This window comes from Nannospalax galili, unplaced genomic scaffold (assembly GCF_000622305.1).
Source record: "Nannospalax galili isolate Female #2095 unplaced genomic scaffold, S.galili_v1.0 scaffold879, whole genome shotgun sequence".
NCBI lineage: Eukaryota > Metazoa > Chordata > Mammalia > Rodentia > Spalacidae > Nannospalax > Nannospalax galili.
Genome location: NW_008346261.1, coordinates 325,414 through 342,652, shown reverse-complemented (window position 1 = coordinate 342,652; position 17,239 = coordinate 325,414). Strand labels below are relative to the sequence as shown.

Sequence of the window (17,239 nt, the reverse complement as noted above, 5' to 3'; positions counted from 1 at the left end):
ATTTCATAAGAGTCCATATGTATAGCCAAAGGCTACATAACAAGCAACAATGCCAGACAGGGATACCTTCTTTTGAGTTGTTGGCCAGGGTGGCCAAAGGGATTCCCAGATAGTAACCCAGCATAGAACTGAGAAAATGAACAGCAGCCCCTTATCTAAAGGAATACTGACTATTGATTGCTGCTAGATGAGGAACAGCTGACCTTCCTAAAACAAAGACCTCCAGATAGGCTGACTAGATTCACCAGATGGACAAGTAGTGGGGAATGGCTGGGGATGCCGACAACACAGCAGACAGTAGCAGGGATATCAGAGTATAAGAGCTCTAGTTGGGGGAGGGAGGCTATGGGAGGGTGCCATCCGGGAGGAGGGTGTATAGTTGAATAAGATGGTTTGGGATGTTCTGTGTGATATACACACAAAAAAAAAAAAATTAACAAATTTTTAAAAATGTATTATATTTGAGGAGGAAGCACGGAAATTTACATCATGTTAATTACAGAGGTGATAAACATTACTATTGAAATCTACCCAATGACTTTATAGACATACATAGGCACCAAGGAACCAAGTCCAACCGATTATGACTAGCAATAATCAGATACATACAGATGAGAGATGCATGCACCAACATCTCAGTGTTATTAGCAAAAACCCAAGAGAGCCCTGAGGGCAGGAGAGCAGGCCAGGAGAGCAATGGAGATCTTTTTTAAAGGTTAAAACCTCATTCAATTTTATGTATTACAGGACTTATACTGAGTTCAATATTGTATAACTGTATTAATTCAACTGTGAACGTAGAAACTTACAGCCACTTGTGAAAGAGATGTGCTCTTGCTCTGGAGTGTGTTACTGAATATGTTAAAGCTGTAATGAAATGCTTCTTCTAATCATGTAGTTATTAAAAATTTTAAAAAAATTTATATGTATGAGTATATTGTCTGGATGTATATACGTGCACCTGTGTCTTGCAGTGACCTCAGAGATCAGAAGAGGGTGTCTGATTTCCCTGGAACTGGAGTTACAGATAGTGGTTAACCGCCATGTGGGTACTGGGAATCAAACCCTGGTCCTCTGTAAGAACAGCTAGTGTTCTAAACCACTGAGCCACTGTCCAGCCCACAGTGATGATCTTTTTTAAAGTGTCAGTGTTTTGTACATGTTAAATTAAATAAAATATTAAAAATTTTTAAAAAAGAAAGCAATTACAAATGCTGACATATTTGCAAATACAAATATATACAAAGAAATATTTGAATAGAAAGTTTTTCAGAACTAAAAAAAAAAAAAAAAAGGTAATAAGACTCCATAATTTACCTGAGTGTGATGGCTCACCCCCATAAACTCAACACTCAGCAGGCTGAGGCAGCCTGGGTTATATGGTGAGGTCAAGGCCAGCCTGAACTACAAAGTGAAAATACACCTCAAAAAACAAGTGAACAATATCCCATGACCTAAACATGTCATTAAAACAGTCTTTCTTTTCCCAAAGGCCCATAATCTAAAATACACATCTTGAGGGACAGCAACTAGTAGATGCAGCCTAATACCCATCCTGATCATTTTCCATTCTAGCAAAGCCATAGTCACTTCTCAACTTCTCTTGCAGCTAAGAGTTCAAGCAGAGAACGAGTTAGTGAAAAGGCAGCCAACTCAGATTAGGAAATGAAAGAATGTCAAAGTTAGAAAGTACCTAGATCGCTGGGCATGGTGGCGCACGCCTTTAATCCCAGCACTTGGGAAGCAGAGGCAGGCGGATCTCTGTGAGTTCAAGGCCAGCCTGGTCTACATAGTGAGTTCCAGGACAGCTGGGGCTACAGGGAGACCCTGCCTCAAAAAAAAAAAAAAAAAAAACCAAAATAAAAGAACAAACAAAAAAAGACAAAAAAAAGAAGAAAGTACCTAGATCATAGAAAGATTTCAGGGACGGGGAGTGGTGACACACACCTTGAATCCCAGCACAGGCAGGTGGAGCGCTGTGAGTTCAAGGCCAGCCTGATCTACATAGGGAATTCCAGGCCAGCTAGGGCTATACAGTAAGACCATAGCCCTGGACTGCCTATCAACAGATGTCTAATGGCATGACTGTATATGCCACTATAACATTACTAACAGCTAACCATATTCCTAACTGGAAATACACAAGGGTTTAAAATCACTAATAAATTATGTCACTGGGAAGAATATTATTCCCATTTAATCTATGGAGAAAGTTGAGCAAACCTCTGGCTTCATAGCAACAGCCTTCTCGTTCTTACCATACAACCAACAGGAGATGAAGCCCATGACTGCCTGGGTTTGAATCCTAGTGCCACTGTGAGATCAGTCAGCAGGTGTTCGAATATGTACAACAAGAGAGAGAACAGTACAGAGAATGGTACTTTCACACAGTATCACAATAAGGAATACAAGAGAAAACCATGCAATGCCTTTAGAGTAGATTCAGACACAAGCCAGAGCATTAATATGCACAACTGCCAATAATTAATATATAATGAAAAGAACATCATCATTACCACCTGATCATGACTTCCACTGAACAACGGCCATCAGAATAGTTCCTTTGCTAGAAATGCAGAAATTCAGAAACACCTCTCAAAGATCACAATCTTTATTTACATTGTGATGTTATTGCTGTCATTCATTTACATATGAAAAACATCAAGCAAAGAAACAAATGCAGTAACAATGCAGTCATAACAAACCCTAAATGTACTTTATTTCCTTTTTCATCCCTATTGTGCAAGCTTAGCCTCATGGTTACAAAGATTTTAAAACATCAGTTTAAATTTCCTTACCCTGAAGATCCAATGCTCTTACAAACACCAAGAAGGGGTCTCTTCTCCGCAAAGTTATCAGACTTTTGAGCACCTGTCAGAAAGTATAAAACAAAACGTAAGTTTCGAGAAATACTCTTTCATACCTGCCATTAGTTCATGATTTCAAAACATACCAAGGGATGGGGTAGCTGAGTGGCAAATCACTTGCCTAGCATGTACACAATAATGTGCATGTGTATATATCTATACACACAGAAATGTATGTATTTACAACAGAAATGCATTCATTACAAGTTGATACAATTCACACATTTGACTGAAAAAGATAAAGAAAAGCTAAATAAGACAACTATTTTAAACATTGAAGATACTGACTGACATTTTAAAATGTAAACATCTTTTGTTTTATAAACACCAGTCGCAATCTTTTCAACATTCTCTATGAGATCAAAAGGCAATGTCCTATATTGCCCACTAGGTACTTAAGTCTAGAATGATTCTGAGAGTCAAATTAAATGCACATATTAAGGACAGAAAACTCATGACATACTACTGTATGTTATACTAAAATACAGAAACCTGAAGTGAAACATTGCTGGTTTAAAAGTGGCAATATAAAAGGAAAAATAAAACTATACACAGACATTGTCTATGAATTTCCCAGGCCTGAGCAACACATCTACAATGCAACCTCTACACCTAAGGCTCAGGGAACATAGAAGAGGGGTAATGAAGAGAACACTAATGAATCTCTCGGTTCTCATTAATCAAGATCCCTCATGCAACAGAGGGCCAGAAACACAAAAGGTCACAAATGGCCAAAACACAGAGATTAAGATTGCTGGTCCTTAGACAGGACTCCTATATTAAACTCCACCCACCCAGAACCTCAGGGACCATCACAGAAGAGGAGGGCAGAAAGATTGTAAGAGACAGGGAGGAGGTGCATGACCATATGGAAACAGAGTCCTACAAGCTCCTGGGACCCTGCTCATATGATTCTATGGCAATAGTGTCAGCATACACAAGTCCCATGCAAACTCAGGCAAACAAAAACCCAGCATAGAACTGGGGAAATGAACAGCAGACCCCAATCTTAGCTGAAGAAACATTGGCAACTGATTACTGCTAGGTGAGGAAAAGCTGATCTTCTTAAAACAAGAGATTCTAGATAGGCACCACCATGCCCTGCAATACTAGTTTTCTACAAAATAGTTCTCATATTAAAATGACTCTTAATGATTTATTGTTGTACCCATAGGTTAATGCATCTCTCAGCTCTCACCAGAGAAGCTTCCTTATGCAGCAGATGGTGATTAATACAAAAACCCACAACAGAGAGAATAAGAGGAGAACAAGAGCCTGCAGAGCTATTATCTCCGAATAGGACACCTATATTAAATTTCTGCCTCCCAAGCCTCAGGGATCATTACAGAGATGGGGGTGGAAAGATTCTAAGAGTCAGAGGTGATGAATGAACACAAGGAAATAAAGAGTTTTCCAGACAGCTGTTCAGTTACTCATATGAACTCACAGCAATGGTGACAGCACGCACAAGTCCCATGCAAGGTCAAACCAGACAAAATCCCAGTATAGACATGGGGAAGTGGGTAAGAAACCCCCAACCCTACCTAAGGAACTATTGGCAACCGATGGCTGCTGGGAAGGAGAGAGCATCTCTTTCAAGAATGTGACTCTTAGTAGGTTAACCAGGCTCCAATGGATGAACCCACATTGAAAAACATTTGGGAACACAAATTAGACTCTATAGGACTTAAGGATTCCCTAAAGGAACAGTATACACACACACATACACACATAGGTACATTTATTATATATACATATAACATATATATTATACACACACACACACACACACACTAGAATATATTAAATTGGGTGGGGGAGGCAGTAAGAGGAGGTGTGGATAGGGGAGGGGATCTAAATACCATCAAATTATATTGTATGAAAATTGTAAAAAATTAATTAAAAAAAATAGCAGCATGCTCTTGTAATCCCAACACTGGGAAGGCAGAGACAGGCAGATCTCTGGAGCTCACTGGACAGCCAGCCTAGCTTCTTTGGCAAGTTCCAAGCCAGTGAAAGACCCAGCACTGAGGAGGCAGAGGCAGGCAGATCTCAGTTAGATAGAGGCCAGCCTGGTCTACATAGTGAGTGTCAGGGACCTCTTGAGCTCCACACACCATAGTTCTAAAAAAAAAAAAAAAAAAAAAAAAAAAAAAAAAAACCTCACTTAAACTTTAAACTCTATTCATAGACACCGACATTTATTAAAAACCTTCTCAAAGGATCAAAATACTTGATACAATTCTTTTTTTTCTTTTTGAGACAGGGTCTCCCTGTAGCCCCAGTTGGCCTGGAACTCACTATGTAAACCAGGCTGGCCTTGAACTCAGAGAGATCCACCTGCCTCTGCCTCCCAAGTGCTGGGATTAAAGATGTATACCACCATGCCTGGCTGATAAAAAGCTTACTACATTAATCAAAATTATAAATCAAATATACTTGAATCCACAAATATCACTGCTGGGATTTTATCCTTCCATATATTTCTCTCAGGGATGAGAGAAATAACTCATATACAAGGCTGCTCACTACAACACTGTTTAAAGTCATGAAGGACAAGAAGAGTCAGGTATATAACGGAGTCTTTCCAGCAGCTGAAAGAAGAGTCCATGGTGAATGCAAACACGGGCTGAGACAGCAGGTATAATGTGGAGAAACACAGGACAGTAGGAAGATACGGAGTTATACCATCTTTTCTATTGAGTACACACTCCCCCAGGACACATGGAAGTCAGGACCACTGTTGACAGGAAACACAAGGGAAAACTTGAAGATGGGGAAAGTGGAAAGAAACTTTTCCGTGTATAATGTTTCCTGCCTTCTAGTTTTCAGTCTATGTGGATATATTAATTTATTATAAAATGTTTGTGCTCTAGAGGAAGCATGTCCTCCATGCTTCCAAGTGAAGCCAGCCACGGTTGAGTAGGACCTTTGACTTATCTTCACATAGATGGAACTGGTAAAAGAAAGGAGCCAGGAGCTCCTCCCAAGCCCTCAGTGACCACTGAGGAACAGATCTTCAAAATCTTAAGAGTAAAAATAAATTGGTTTGTTTGGGCTAACTGAATAGTCTTAAACACCCAGAAAGAAAGTATAGCCAAAGATTAAAGTAATCAGTATATTTCTTTAAGAATCCATGTGTATAGCTACAGTCTACATACAGTCTACAATGCCAGACAGAAGATACCTTTCTTTGAGTTGTTGGCCAGGGTGGCCCAAGAGACTCCCAGACAGTAACCCAGCATAGAGCTGGGGAAATGAACAGCAGAACCCAATCTTATCTAAAGGAATATTGACAACTGATTGCTGCTGGATGAGGAAGAGCTGATCTTCCTAAAACAAGGAACTCAAGATAGGCTCACTAGACTCAGCAGATGGACAAGCACTGGAGAATGGCTGGGGGCACCAACAACACAGTGGACAGTCACAGGAATGACAGAGTATATGGGCCCCAGTGGGGAGGGGGAGCTATGGGAGGGTGCCATTTAGGATGCGGGTATAAAGATGAATAAGATTGTTTGGGATGTTCTGTATGAAATACAAAAAAAAAAAAACAATAAATTAAAAAATGAGTAATATTTGAGGAAGAAGGATAAAAATTGCTTTGTGTTAACTAGTAGATATGAAGAACATTACCACTGAAATCTACCTGATGAATTTATATCCATGCTTAGGTGCCAAGGAGCCCAGAAAGTAACCAACTGTGACTAGTAATAATCATATACAGAGATTAGAGACGCATATGCAAACATCTGTTATTTGCATTAAGTTTTTCTGTATGAAACTATATTCTAAAATGAAATGGAGATCTTTTATAAAGGTTAAAATCTCATTCAATTTTGTGTCTTATAGGGTTTATACTGAGTACAATAATGTATAACTGTATTAATTCAACACTGTGAACCTAAAAATTACAGCCAATTTTGAAAGAGATGCATCTTTGCTCTGGAAACTGTTTTACTGAGTATGTCAATGCTGTTGTAATGAAATGCTTCTACTAATTATGTGGTTATTAAATAAAATTTTTAAAAATGTTTCTGTTCATTTTAAATCAGGAAGTAAATGTCAGCAGAGACAAGCTAGAGGTGTTCCAAATTCCAAAATAAGCTAGAAGGATGAAGATGTGCATTTAATTTTATTTCTTCAAATTCTATGAAAGTAATTATTAAAGTTCAAAGTATTTGTAAAAATCCCAGTGATTTTTGAAAAAGATGAGCAAAGACAAATTTAGCATCCCTGAGGTGGCAACAGTCCCTGGTGGTGGAAAACACCCTGAGAGTCAAAAGACATTATACACAGGATTTTAAAAGGCACAGTAAGTGATAATAATGGGTACACTTGGGACTGGAGTGAAAAGACAGATCTAAAAGAGAGCTGGCTTGTTACAGGCTACTTGAGAAACACTCAGATGGTAAGAACTTTTCTCTCAGACAACTCATCCTCCCATTCCCAGCAGGACTCAAAGGCAGCTCTCTAGAGAGCATGAGACAGCAGTACACCGAGCACAGGTGACAGTGAGGATTAAATGACAGCGTTAATACTTAATATTGAAGCCGCCTTTCCCATGCCCAGGGCTTCTCTCTCTCTGAGTTTCCCAAACACTAGTGTCAGATCGTTATCCTTCACGCAGGGGCTTACGGGTCTTCTCTAGGGAACTAAAGAGGTCCAGGACGAGAGACTGAAATAGACTCTCCATCAGAGACTCCAGCAAACAAGCAGGACAAAGCACCCCCAATAAAGGAAAAACGTCCTAAGACACAGGTTTCAGTTGGGGTTTGAGCTTGGCACTGACAATCATATGCAGATAGTGAAGGATTTACAGCAGTCTAGGAAACTGACTATACAGGAAGAAAACAACAAAAATAGAAATATCATCATTAATGTCAATGAAATGTGAAGATACTGAAGACACAGATCAATTCAACAATACAATCTAAATGGATGCTGACGCTTTAAAGGAGAGTTCTGAGGGGGTGGGGATATGGCTCTGTGGGTTGAGTGCTTGCCCAGCATGCACAAGGCCCTGGGTTCCATCTCTAGCATAACATATGCCAGGCTTGGTGGCACACTCTGCAATCCTAGCACTCGGGAAGTGGAGCAGGAGAACTGGAAGTTCAGAATTATTTCCAACTACATAATGTAAACAGAGACAGATCTGAGAAATCTTAAAAGGTAGGTTTTGAAACTTGACGTAAGTACCAGAGGTAAATTTAAGAAAATTTCCCAGAATACTATAATATATACACCAGAAATCTTGAAAGTACAGGTTCAAAGATTCAATATGTGGAAGAGGAGCCAAAAAGAAAACACAAAGCCAGGTATGCCCGGCACATCCTTACTCCCACTAGGGAGCTTGACTCAGGAGCTTGCTGCATGTTTGAGGCCAGCTTCGGTGTCTGAAACCAAAACTGAACAAACAAAAAAACAATATTCAGGATTAAACCATCAGAGGTACCCCATAAATAAAATTTTCACGTTTTATATTATCATATAAAATTAGTTTAAATATAAGTAATATGTCTGTTCAAACATAATTCAATATGAACTGCTTCTGCTCCAGCCATGAATCCAATTTAACAATTAATAATAATATGACTTTTAATCCAGGCACAAGTTAAAATTTAACTGATCCCAAGCCTACAATATTTATGTTCTAAATTAATTACAACTGAACTTCATCTACGCAGGGCCAATTCTCCACCTCTACATACCTCACCTTTGCCTTCAACAATACCTGTTTTTCTTCTGCTTCCTGGTCTTTACAGTTTGCACCTGTATGGTACATGCCAATCTGATATTTTGTTAGATGAAACACCAAGTTTTGAAAATGCAAATAATACTGGGAAGAATGGCTTTATTGTTTTGTTCTTCTCAAAACTCAATTGAAGAATGCCACTGGTTTTCACTGACCTCCGAGGGTCTATCAGTCCAGTACACTCAGCCTCATTGGTCAGCCACAACCCACTGCCTAAGACTTATATTCTTCCTGGATATTCAAAAAAGCACAGTTTGTCAGCTACAAAATAGAAGCTCTAACTTGAGAAAGGTGGCCCCTCCCCAGTACCTACTAGAAAAGGCCAGGCAAGCCAAAATGACCACTCTGTAATAAACAGGTATCACCAAAACCTCCAAATATATTTGAGGCATAACCCATCTACAATTTTTTTAAAAAGAACTGCAATTTCAAAGTTTGAGAACAACACCAGAAAATTTTAATGCTCATTTAAATATTTTTATTCTGGATGGCCTGAATAAATACAATTCTTAAAGCATCCATAAATAAACTCTGCACTCTCATAAACATAGCTATTAACTTGCTTTTTCCACGCACATTAACAGTACCATGCACTCCTCCTGATGCCTAATGGAGTCAATGCCCTCCTGTCACATAATCCTCCGAATTGCAATGGATTAACTTTTTCTGTATAAAACTGTTTATTTGCATGTACAGTAGAGAGAATGACGTTGTACACACCTGTTCTACAGTGTTTAACGGAATGCACATGATGACTGAAATGAAATGCGGCTTGCCAAATCCATCAAATATAAAAACTATTGCAATCCTGTTGCAAAGTCCTTTTGTTAAACTCCTTTTATTCTAAATCCTTTAAATTCTGTCCTATAACACTAAAACATTTGTAAAAAGCTTAAAATCCTAATAAATCACACAATTAAAGTAATGAAAATGGCCTTGCCCATCAAGTTACCAATTCCTCCACCACTCAAAAAATTCTAAACAGTTTGCTTGTCAGAAAATGTTAAATAATATCCTACCGTGTACACCGTTGTGAACTCATCTAAACCAGAGTCTAAGCTCATAAATCAGCCTCAACACTTCAAGACATCAAATAGAAACAGCTTCTACCTGAATCCAAGAGCTGATCCAGAGGCAAATAAGATCCCAACTGGTGATGACATATTCAAGGCGATACCTTGAATATAAAGGCTTTATACAAGAGTATGTTCTCACTAATAAATTTTTGCTGAGAAAACCTTTTCCAGAAGGATTCCTTTGAACAGCTAAATTCATTTAAACCATTCAACTAAACCATCTTAAAGTCTGGTTTTCCTATGGTTGTTTTGAGACAGGGTCTCATGTAGCCCAGGCTGACCTCAAGCTCTATGTACCTAAGGATGACCCTAAACTACTGATCCTCCTACCTCCACCTCCCAAGTGCTGGGATTACTTTATTTTCTTTACTGAACTTATTTTCTTTAAAACAGATTTGATTAATTTGTCCTTGTAGTGTTTTACGTGCAGATTCTCTCAATATGAGCATTCAAAATATAGTCAGAATTTGTAGTTTCAGATTTTAGCCAGAAAGTTTAATTCTACTGTCAATACATTTTTGTGCCAACTTTTGGGCAGTCAGGTTTTTTGCATGGTACAGTTTCTATTTTCTTATCAGATTTTCCATAAATAATCTCCATCATGAATTGGATAATCCTCTTATTTATTTTTCTTATCTAAACAGGAAAATGTGAGCACGCATTTTTTTTAAACAGAGAATAGAGGGATGAAATGGAGATAAAAGAGGAGAATAGACACAGGCTGCAGGGACCCTCAACTGACCACAGGAGAGAAATGGGACATAGCTCTCAATGCCTCAAACTATTTAACTTAAATATGATCACAAAACACACCTTAGTATCTGCCTTCAGTTCTCAAAATATATGCACACATTTTAGCTTCCCAATGAATTCAAAAATTATATCAAAACAGATACAGATTTCTTTCTTCTAGGTGCGGGGGTTGAACATGGGGCCTTCTGTGACGCTACTAATGTGCCCCGGCCACCTCCCAGCTTCAGCTCAGCCCAAGACATCATGTTTTTGAGCATTAAGCATGTGACATGTCCCTTAACCCTCAGTGGTATCTTGTACTTCATTCACACTGAGAATCAGGCCCTCCTTCACAGATTAGACTCATCTGACAATGTTAAAAGCCACCAAATTTTCTGTCTTACAGAGGAACTAACTGATCCTGAGAGAAGTTACACAGCTTCTCCACATGGTTGTGCAACTAACTGTGTATATGAACCGCAAACCAGGCCTGAACTCTGCTCTGTTACCTTCAGTTCTCTGTGAGGAAGTGAGGTGGAGGTCTGGCAGTGAAGCCTGCTATCCCCAGCCTAAGAGGCGGCGGCAGCTCCTCCCGTGCGTGCCCCCAGGTCTCCAGGGTCGGAATCTTTTCCACAACAGGAGCCTAAAGTTATCAGGATTAAACTCTGTAAGGGGACCTAAGAATAGCTAGACAACTCTGGCTCTTATCAATCTTTTTGCCTGGCACAGGAATACAAAATAACTGCACTAAGCAACATAAAACACAAAATGTTTGACATCCAAATAAAATATCCAAGCTATACAGAGAAGCAGAAAAATAAGACTCAAAGTAAGGACAAAAATCATTAATAGAATCCCATTAGAATACAGCACTAAAGGCTGCAGCTTGGTGGTAGAGCACTAGCCTAGCATATATGAGGCCCTGGTTTCCATCCCTGGCACAAACAGGATGAAGGGGGTAGGAGATAAATAAAAAGCAGATATTAAACAGGCATGATTCATGCAATCCCAGCAGAGGCAGGAAGACCTCAACTTCAGGACAGCCTGATCTACAAAAGAAACTGCAGCTCAACAAGAACTAAGCAGTGTAATCCTGTTTCAAAATAAACAAACAAAAAAGGCAATAAAATGACTGTGAAATGTCCTTGTTTTTGCTTTTGGTGCAAAAGATGATGTAAGACATGAAACAAATTTTGAGAAAAATTAAAATCCACTAATAATAAACTCTTAATTATTTTTACTTTTACTCATGGATTTCCTTTTTATACATGTTATATGCATTTTATGTACACATATGTAATCTCACATTATACATTTTGTTTTAAATTAAACAATATTTCCTCATGTTTAATATGGTCTTCTATTATAAGAGATTTACTTTTGATTAATGTATTTTTAACTGACAAATAATTATGTATATTTATAGGGTAAAATGTCATGTTTTGATATAAATAAATTGTAAAAAGTTTCAACTAATTAATAAATCTATTTTAATAAAACATCAAAAACAATCACTGTGAAAAACAGTCCAATCATTCATGAAGGCAGTGACAAGTGTGAGTGGTTATAGTCAGGGGACAAGGGCACTCTCTATACACTCACAAACTAAAAACAATAAATATGGTCATCTATGAAAAATAAAGCAAATAGCCTTAGTAACATCAGATTTGTCAGAACAAAGGTTGAGAAGCACAGAGGAAGGACAAAGACTAATAAATGCACAACGCATAGGTGAGCCAGCTGTGGTGATGCTCGCCTTTAATCCCAGCACTCGGAAGCAGGCAGTGAGTTCCAGACCAGCCTGGTCTACATAGTGAGTTCCAGGCCAACCAAGGCTATGAAGTGAGGCCCTCAAAAAAATCAAAACAGAAAGATGGCCCAACAGAGCTGTTACAATGGCCAGTTACAAAACACTGACACCAACAGTCTGACAGTACATGCAAAAACAGAACATTTATTCACTACTGGAAACAACTGAAAAATGGTGGTGCTTCCATGGAAGACAGTTTAAACGAGTTCCTGAAAAACTAAACCTGCTGTCACCACACACTTATTGACACAAATGAGACAAAGACATGTCCACAACATGTTAATGTTTACAGCAGTTCTATTTATTCGTTTATTTATTTATTTAATTTATTTATTTAAACTGCAAAATTTAGCAAAGCTTGGGTGCAACCAAGATGTCTTCCTGTAGGTAGATGGATAAATCATGGTTCTTACAAGTGACGAAATGCTATTTAGGACTCAAAGAAACCATCCAGAAGAATTGAACTATCAAAGAATGAAGACACAGAGAGTGAAGTTAATTTTGTACTTTAGTAAAAAGAAGCCAATTTGAAATGGCTGCATGCTGTAGGGTTCCTACCAAGTGACATGCAGAAAATCGAAACTAGAAGCATAGTAACAGAAGATCAGTAAAGTACTCAGAATTTGTTTAAAGATTCATTCGTGTGTGCACGCACGTGGTGTGTGTGTGTGTGTGTGTGTGTGTGTGTGTGTGTGTGCTGTGTGCATACACACATACAGGGGTGCATGTGTGTACACACATACCTGGGTGCATATGTGTATATGCATACCAGTGTGCATGTGTGCATGTGTGTGTATACACACTGGTGTGCGTGTGTGTGTGTGTGTACACACATATCGGGGGGGTGTACACACATACCTGTGTGTGTGTGTGTGTGTGTGTACATACCAGGGCGCATGTGTGTGTACATACATACCAGTGTGCGTGCGTGTGCGTGTGTGTGTGTGTATGTGTGTGTACACATACTGGGGAGAGCATGTGTGTGTGTGTGTGTGTGTGTGTGTGTGTGTGTGTCTGTACACACACATACTAGTACCAACAGAGGCCAGAAGTGGGTGCAGGATCCCCCATGGCTGGAGCTACAGACTACTGTGAGCCACTAAGTGGATGCTAGGATCTGAACTTGGGTCCTATGCAAGAGCAACAAGTATTCTTAAGCCATCTCTCCAGCCCCCAATACTTAGAATTTCATAAAAGAAAAATAGCAGGAAAGCCAAATTTTGGAAAACATTGTTTCTAAATAACCCATGGGTAAAGACAAAAATCACAAAGAAAGCTAAAAAATGTGAAGTGAAGCCAGGCGTGGTGGCACAAACCTTTAATCCCAGCACTCAGGAGGCAGAGGCAGGCAAATCTCTGTGAGTTCAAGGCCAGCCTGGTCTAATAGTGAGTTCCAGGACAGCTGGGGCTACAGAAAGACATTGTCTCAAAAAGACCAAAAAAAAAAAATGTGAAGTGAATGAAAATCAGAATGTAAAAAATAAAAGAATAAAAGCAAACAAACAGGACAGAGTTCATAAAAATCAAAAACTTTTGTTCTTCAAAGAATTGTTTTGTTTTGAGACAATTTCCTGTAGCTGAGGCTAGCCTCCAAGTAGTGATGTTACAGAAGGTGTTCTTTTTTTATTGTTTTATTGAGCTTTGTAATTTCATACAACAGTTCTTAATCAAATTTAGATACCCCCCCTCCCCCAGCCATGCCTCCCTCATCCCTCCTCAAGACTTCATGTATTCCATCATACATGTTAAGTCATATTCATTCAGGCATTTGTGCCCAAACGTCCTTCAATGGAAATTTGTCCACTGGAATCTAGTCAGCCCATCCAGTGATTGCATATAAGTTATACTCTCCCTCACCCAGCAGCAATCAGTTTCCAATAGTTCTCAGTCTAGTGCCAGCCCACCACCCATTTTTCTCCTCCCATCTGGGCCCTTGTTTAATTGAGTTGACATGGGTCCTGTGCTCAATGCCACCATTGCCACAAGTTCACGTGCAAGCTTCCAGTAGCCTGGAAACCTCTGCTTCCCTGTATTCACGAACTAGCCCTGGCTCTTACAATCTTTCTGCCCAGAAGATGTTCTTGAACTCCTGATCCTCCTGCCTCAGGTTCTTGAGTGCTGGGATTAGAAAGGTGTTTCAAACATGCCAGGAAGACAGGCTTTTAAAGCAATAAATAGAAAGGCACAAAATAACTGCACATATTCTGCATCTGGAAAAGGACATGTCTCCACAATATATAAAGAACTTTTGCAACTAAAGTGCACAATGAGGGGCTGGAGAGATGGCTCAGCAGTTAAGAGCACTGGCTGCTCTTGCTGAGAAACCAAGTTCGGTTCCCAGTACCAACATAGCAGCTAACAACTCAACCATCTATAACTCTAGCTCCAGGGATCTGATGCCCCCTCTAGGCCCTGGGGGCACTGCATAACATGGGTGCACTTACATACATGCAAGTAAAACACTCATACATAATGAATATAAATATGTATGAAATAATTAAAATAAATCAAGGGGGGAACCTCCAGCCTGCAGCGAGACAGGGCATGACCTGGCATTTTCTTGGCAGCAGTCCGAAGGTCCCCTGGCCAGGCCATGCAGGGACAGCCACCCCGTGCAGAACGGGAAGCAGCCAGAGTCCACTCCCCATTCAGCCTCTGGAACAGGCACATCAGCACGGTTTTCTCAGGCTTGGCACTGCAAAGCAAGAGTTCATGGGTGGGAACAGACTGGTGTTCATATTAGGAGATCTGCACATCCCACACCAGTGCAACAGTTTGCCAGTTAAATTCAAAAAGCTCCTGGTACTGGAAAGATTCAGCACATTCTCTGCACTGGAAACCTTTGCAAGACTCTGGCTGGTGATGTTCATATTGTGAGAGACTTTCATGAGAATCTGAATTATCCAGAACTGAAAGTTGTGACTGTGGGACAGTTCAAAATCAGTTTGACCCATGGACATCAAGTTATTCCGTGGGGAGTCATGGCTAGCTTGGCACAGTTGCAGATGCAGTTTGATGCAGACATTCTTATCTCAGGACACATACAATTTTTTTTTAATTTTTATGTGTATGTGTGTACTGCCTGTGTGTGTGTAAGTGCACCCGTGACATGCAATGCTGCAGAGGTGAGAAGAGGGTGTCAGATCACCTGGAACTGGAGTTACAGTTGTTAGCTCCATGTGGGTGCTAGGATTCGAACCCAGGTCTTCTGCAAGAACATTCAGTGTTCTTAACCAATGAGCCATCTCTCCAGCCCCCCCCCCATGAATTTTAAGCATCTGAACATGAAAATAAATTGTACATTAACCCCGGTTCTGCCACTGGGTTATAACAAATATTATTCTACCATTTGTGCTAATGGATATCCAGGCTTCTACAGTGGTCACTTACGTCTACCAGCTAATTGGCGATGATGTGAAAATAGAATGAATCGAATACAAAAAATCTTAGGCCTGTCTTGATCATTTCCTGTTTGTTTTTTCATTCCCTTGTTCAGATCAAATAATTAAACACTTAAGAGCTACATGATCATTATCAGTTTTATAATGCTTGCAGTAAAATGTCTTCTCTATTAATACAAAATAAGTTTTTTTAAATGAGCAAATCAAAAAAGATTTAAAGTGGACAGTGAGCAAAGGACTTCAAAGACTTTTCATAAAGATATTTAAATGGAAATAAAAATGAGAAAAAATGCTCAACGCTGACGGGTGTTAGCCCCATGATCCCAAATACTTCAGAGGCTGAGACAAGAGAATTACAAAAGTCCTGACTGGATACCTTATACAGTTAAAAGGAGGGAAGGTCTGGTTCAGTGGTAGAACATCTACCTAGATTCACAAAGCCCTGGGTTCAGTCACGAAAACACAAAACAACTCCTTATCATCATCATTCAGGAAAAGAAACACTGCTAACAGAAAGTATTGCATGTACTTTGGAATATAGTTTCACAATACCTTGTAAATTTAAACATGTATGTCCCAGAAATCCTACTCATAAATACAGACCTACGAGAAATAAGTATGTATATCTAACAGCAGTTAGTCAGAGCAGTTTAGACATTAACAGCAAAACCAGAAATAACCAAATCATCTATTAGTGAAAGGAAGTACAGTATATCCAAACAATGGCACTATTTAAAAATGAAAAAGAAATTAAAAACTAACACAAGGCTAGGGAGATGGCTCAGGGAGTAAAAGTGCTGGTTTGTGTAAGCCATTTGACCTGAGTCAAATCCTCAGCACTCATATAAAAGGCCAGGCATGGCTATGCATGTGTGTAATGCTCATATTGGGAGTGAGAGACGAGAGGATCCTGGCAGCTCATTAGCCACCCGGTCTGGCTCAAACGGCCAGGTTCCAGTTCAGTGAGAAAGGCTGCCTTAAAGGAATATGTTATAGTACAATACAGGAAGGCACCCAACATCTTTCTCTGCCCGCTGCATGGGTACAGGCATGCACACCTACATATCCACTCCAAACACACACACACACACACACACACACACACACACACACACAAGTTAAAAGTAATACAACATAAATGATTCTCAAAAGCATGATACGAAGCTAAGACAGGCATGGCGGTATTTGCCTATAATCCCAGCAACTTGAGAAGTTGAGGCTAGAGGGTCAAAGAATAAATAATGGAGGCAGGAGAGTAGAGGAAGGAGGCAGAGGAGGTGGCAGCAGAGGGGAAGAGGAAGAAAAGAGAAAAAGGAGGAGGAGGAGGGGAGGAGGAAGGGGAAAAGGGAAGAGGAGGAGGGGGATGGGTGAAAGGAAGGGGAGAAGAGGAGGGAGGAGGAGGGGGAGGAGGAAGAAGTCATCATCAGGTTTTAATATATATCAGAAATTTATTCCTAAGGCTGGGGATGAGGAGATGAGGCTCAGTGGTAGAGTGCTTAACTATACCCTGGATTCAATATGCTGCACTCAAAGACAAAACAATTTTTTTTAAAAGTAGAACTAGGCTCCTGTTAATGATCAAATAATATTCCATTGTA

General features: G+C 39.7%; 1 protein-coding gene and 1 pseudogene across 11 annotated transcripts in view; one reads left to right on the top strand and one right to left on the bottom strand.

Moving 5' to 3' along the window:
* Bcas3 (BCAS3 microtubule associated cell migration factor) overlaps window positions 1-17,239 on the bottom strand; it is a 602,200-nt gene that overhangs the window by 525,477 nt on the left and 59,484 nt on the right. For all 11 annotated transcript variants that reach the window (XM_029568114.1, XM_008842646.2, XM_029568116.1 and 8 more), the window contains exon 7: window positions 2,799-2,871. In XM_029568114.1, the coding sequence (XP_029423974.1) occupies window positions 2,799-2,871 (73 nt within the window). The remainder of the gene's footprint in view (window positions 1-2,798; window positions 2,872-17,239) is intronic.
* On the top strand, window positions 14,953-15,690 carry LOC103741749 (annotated as a pseudogene).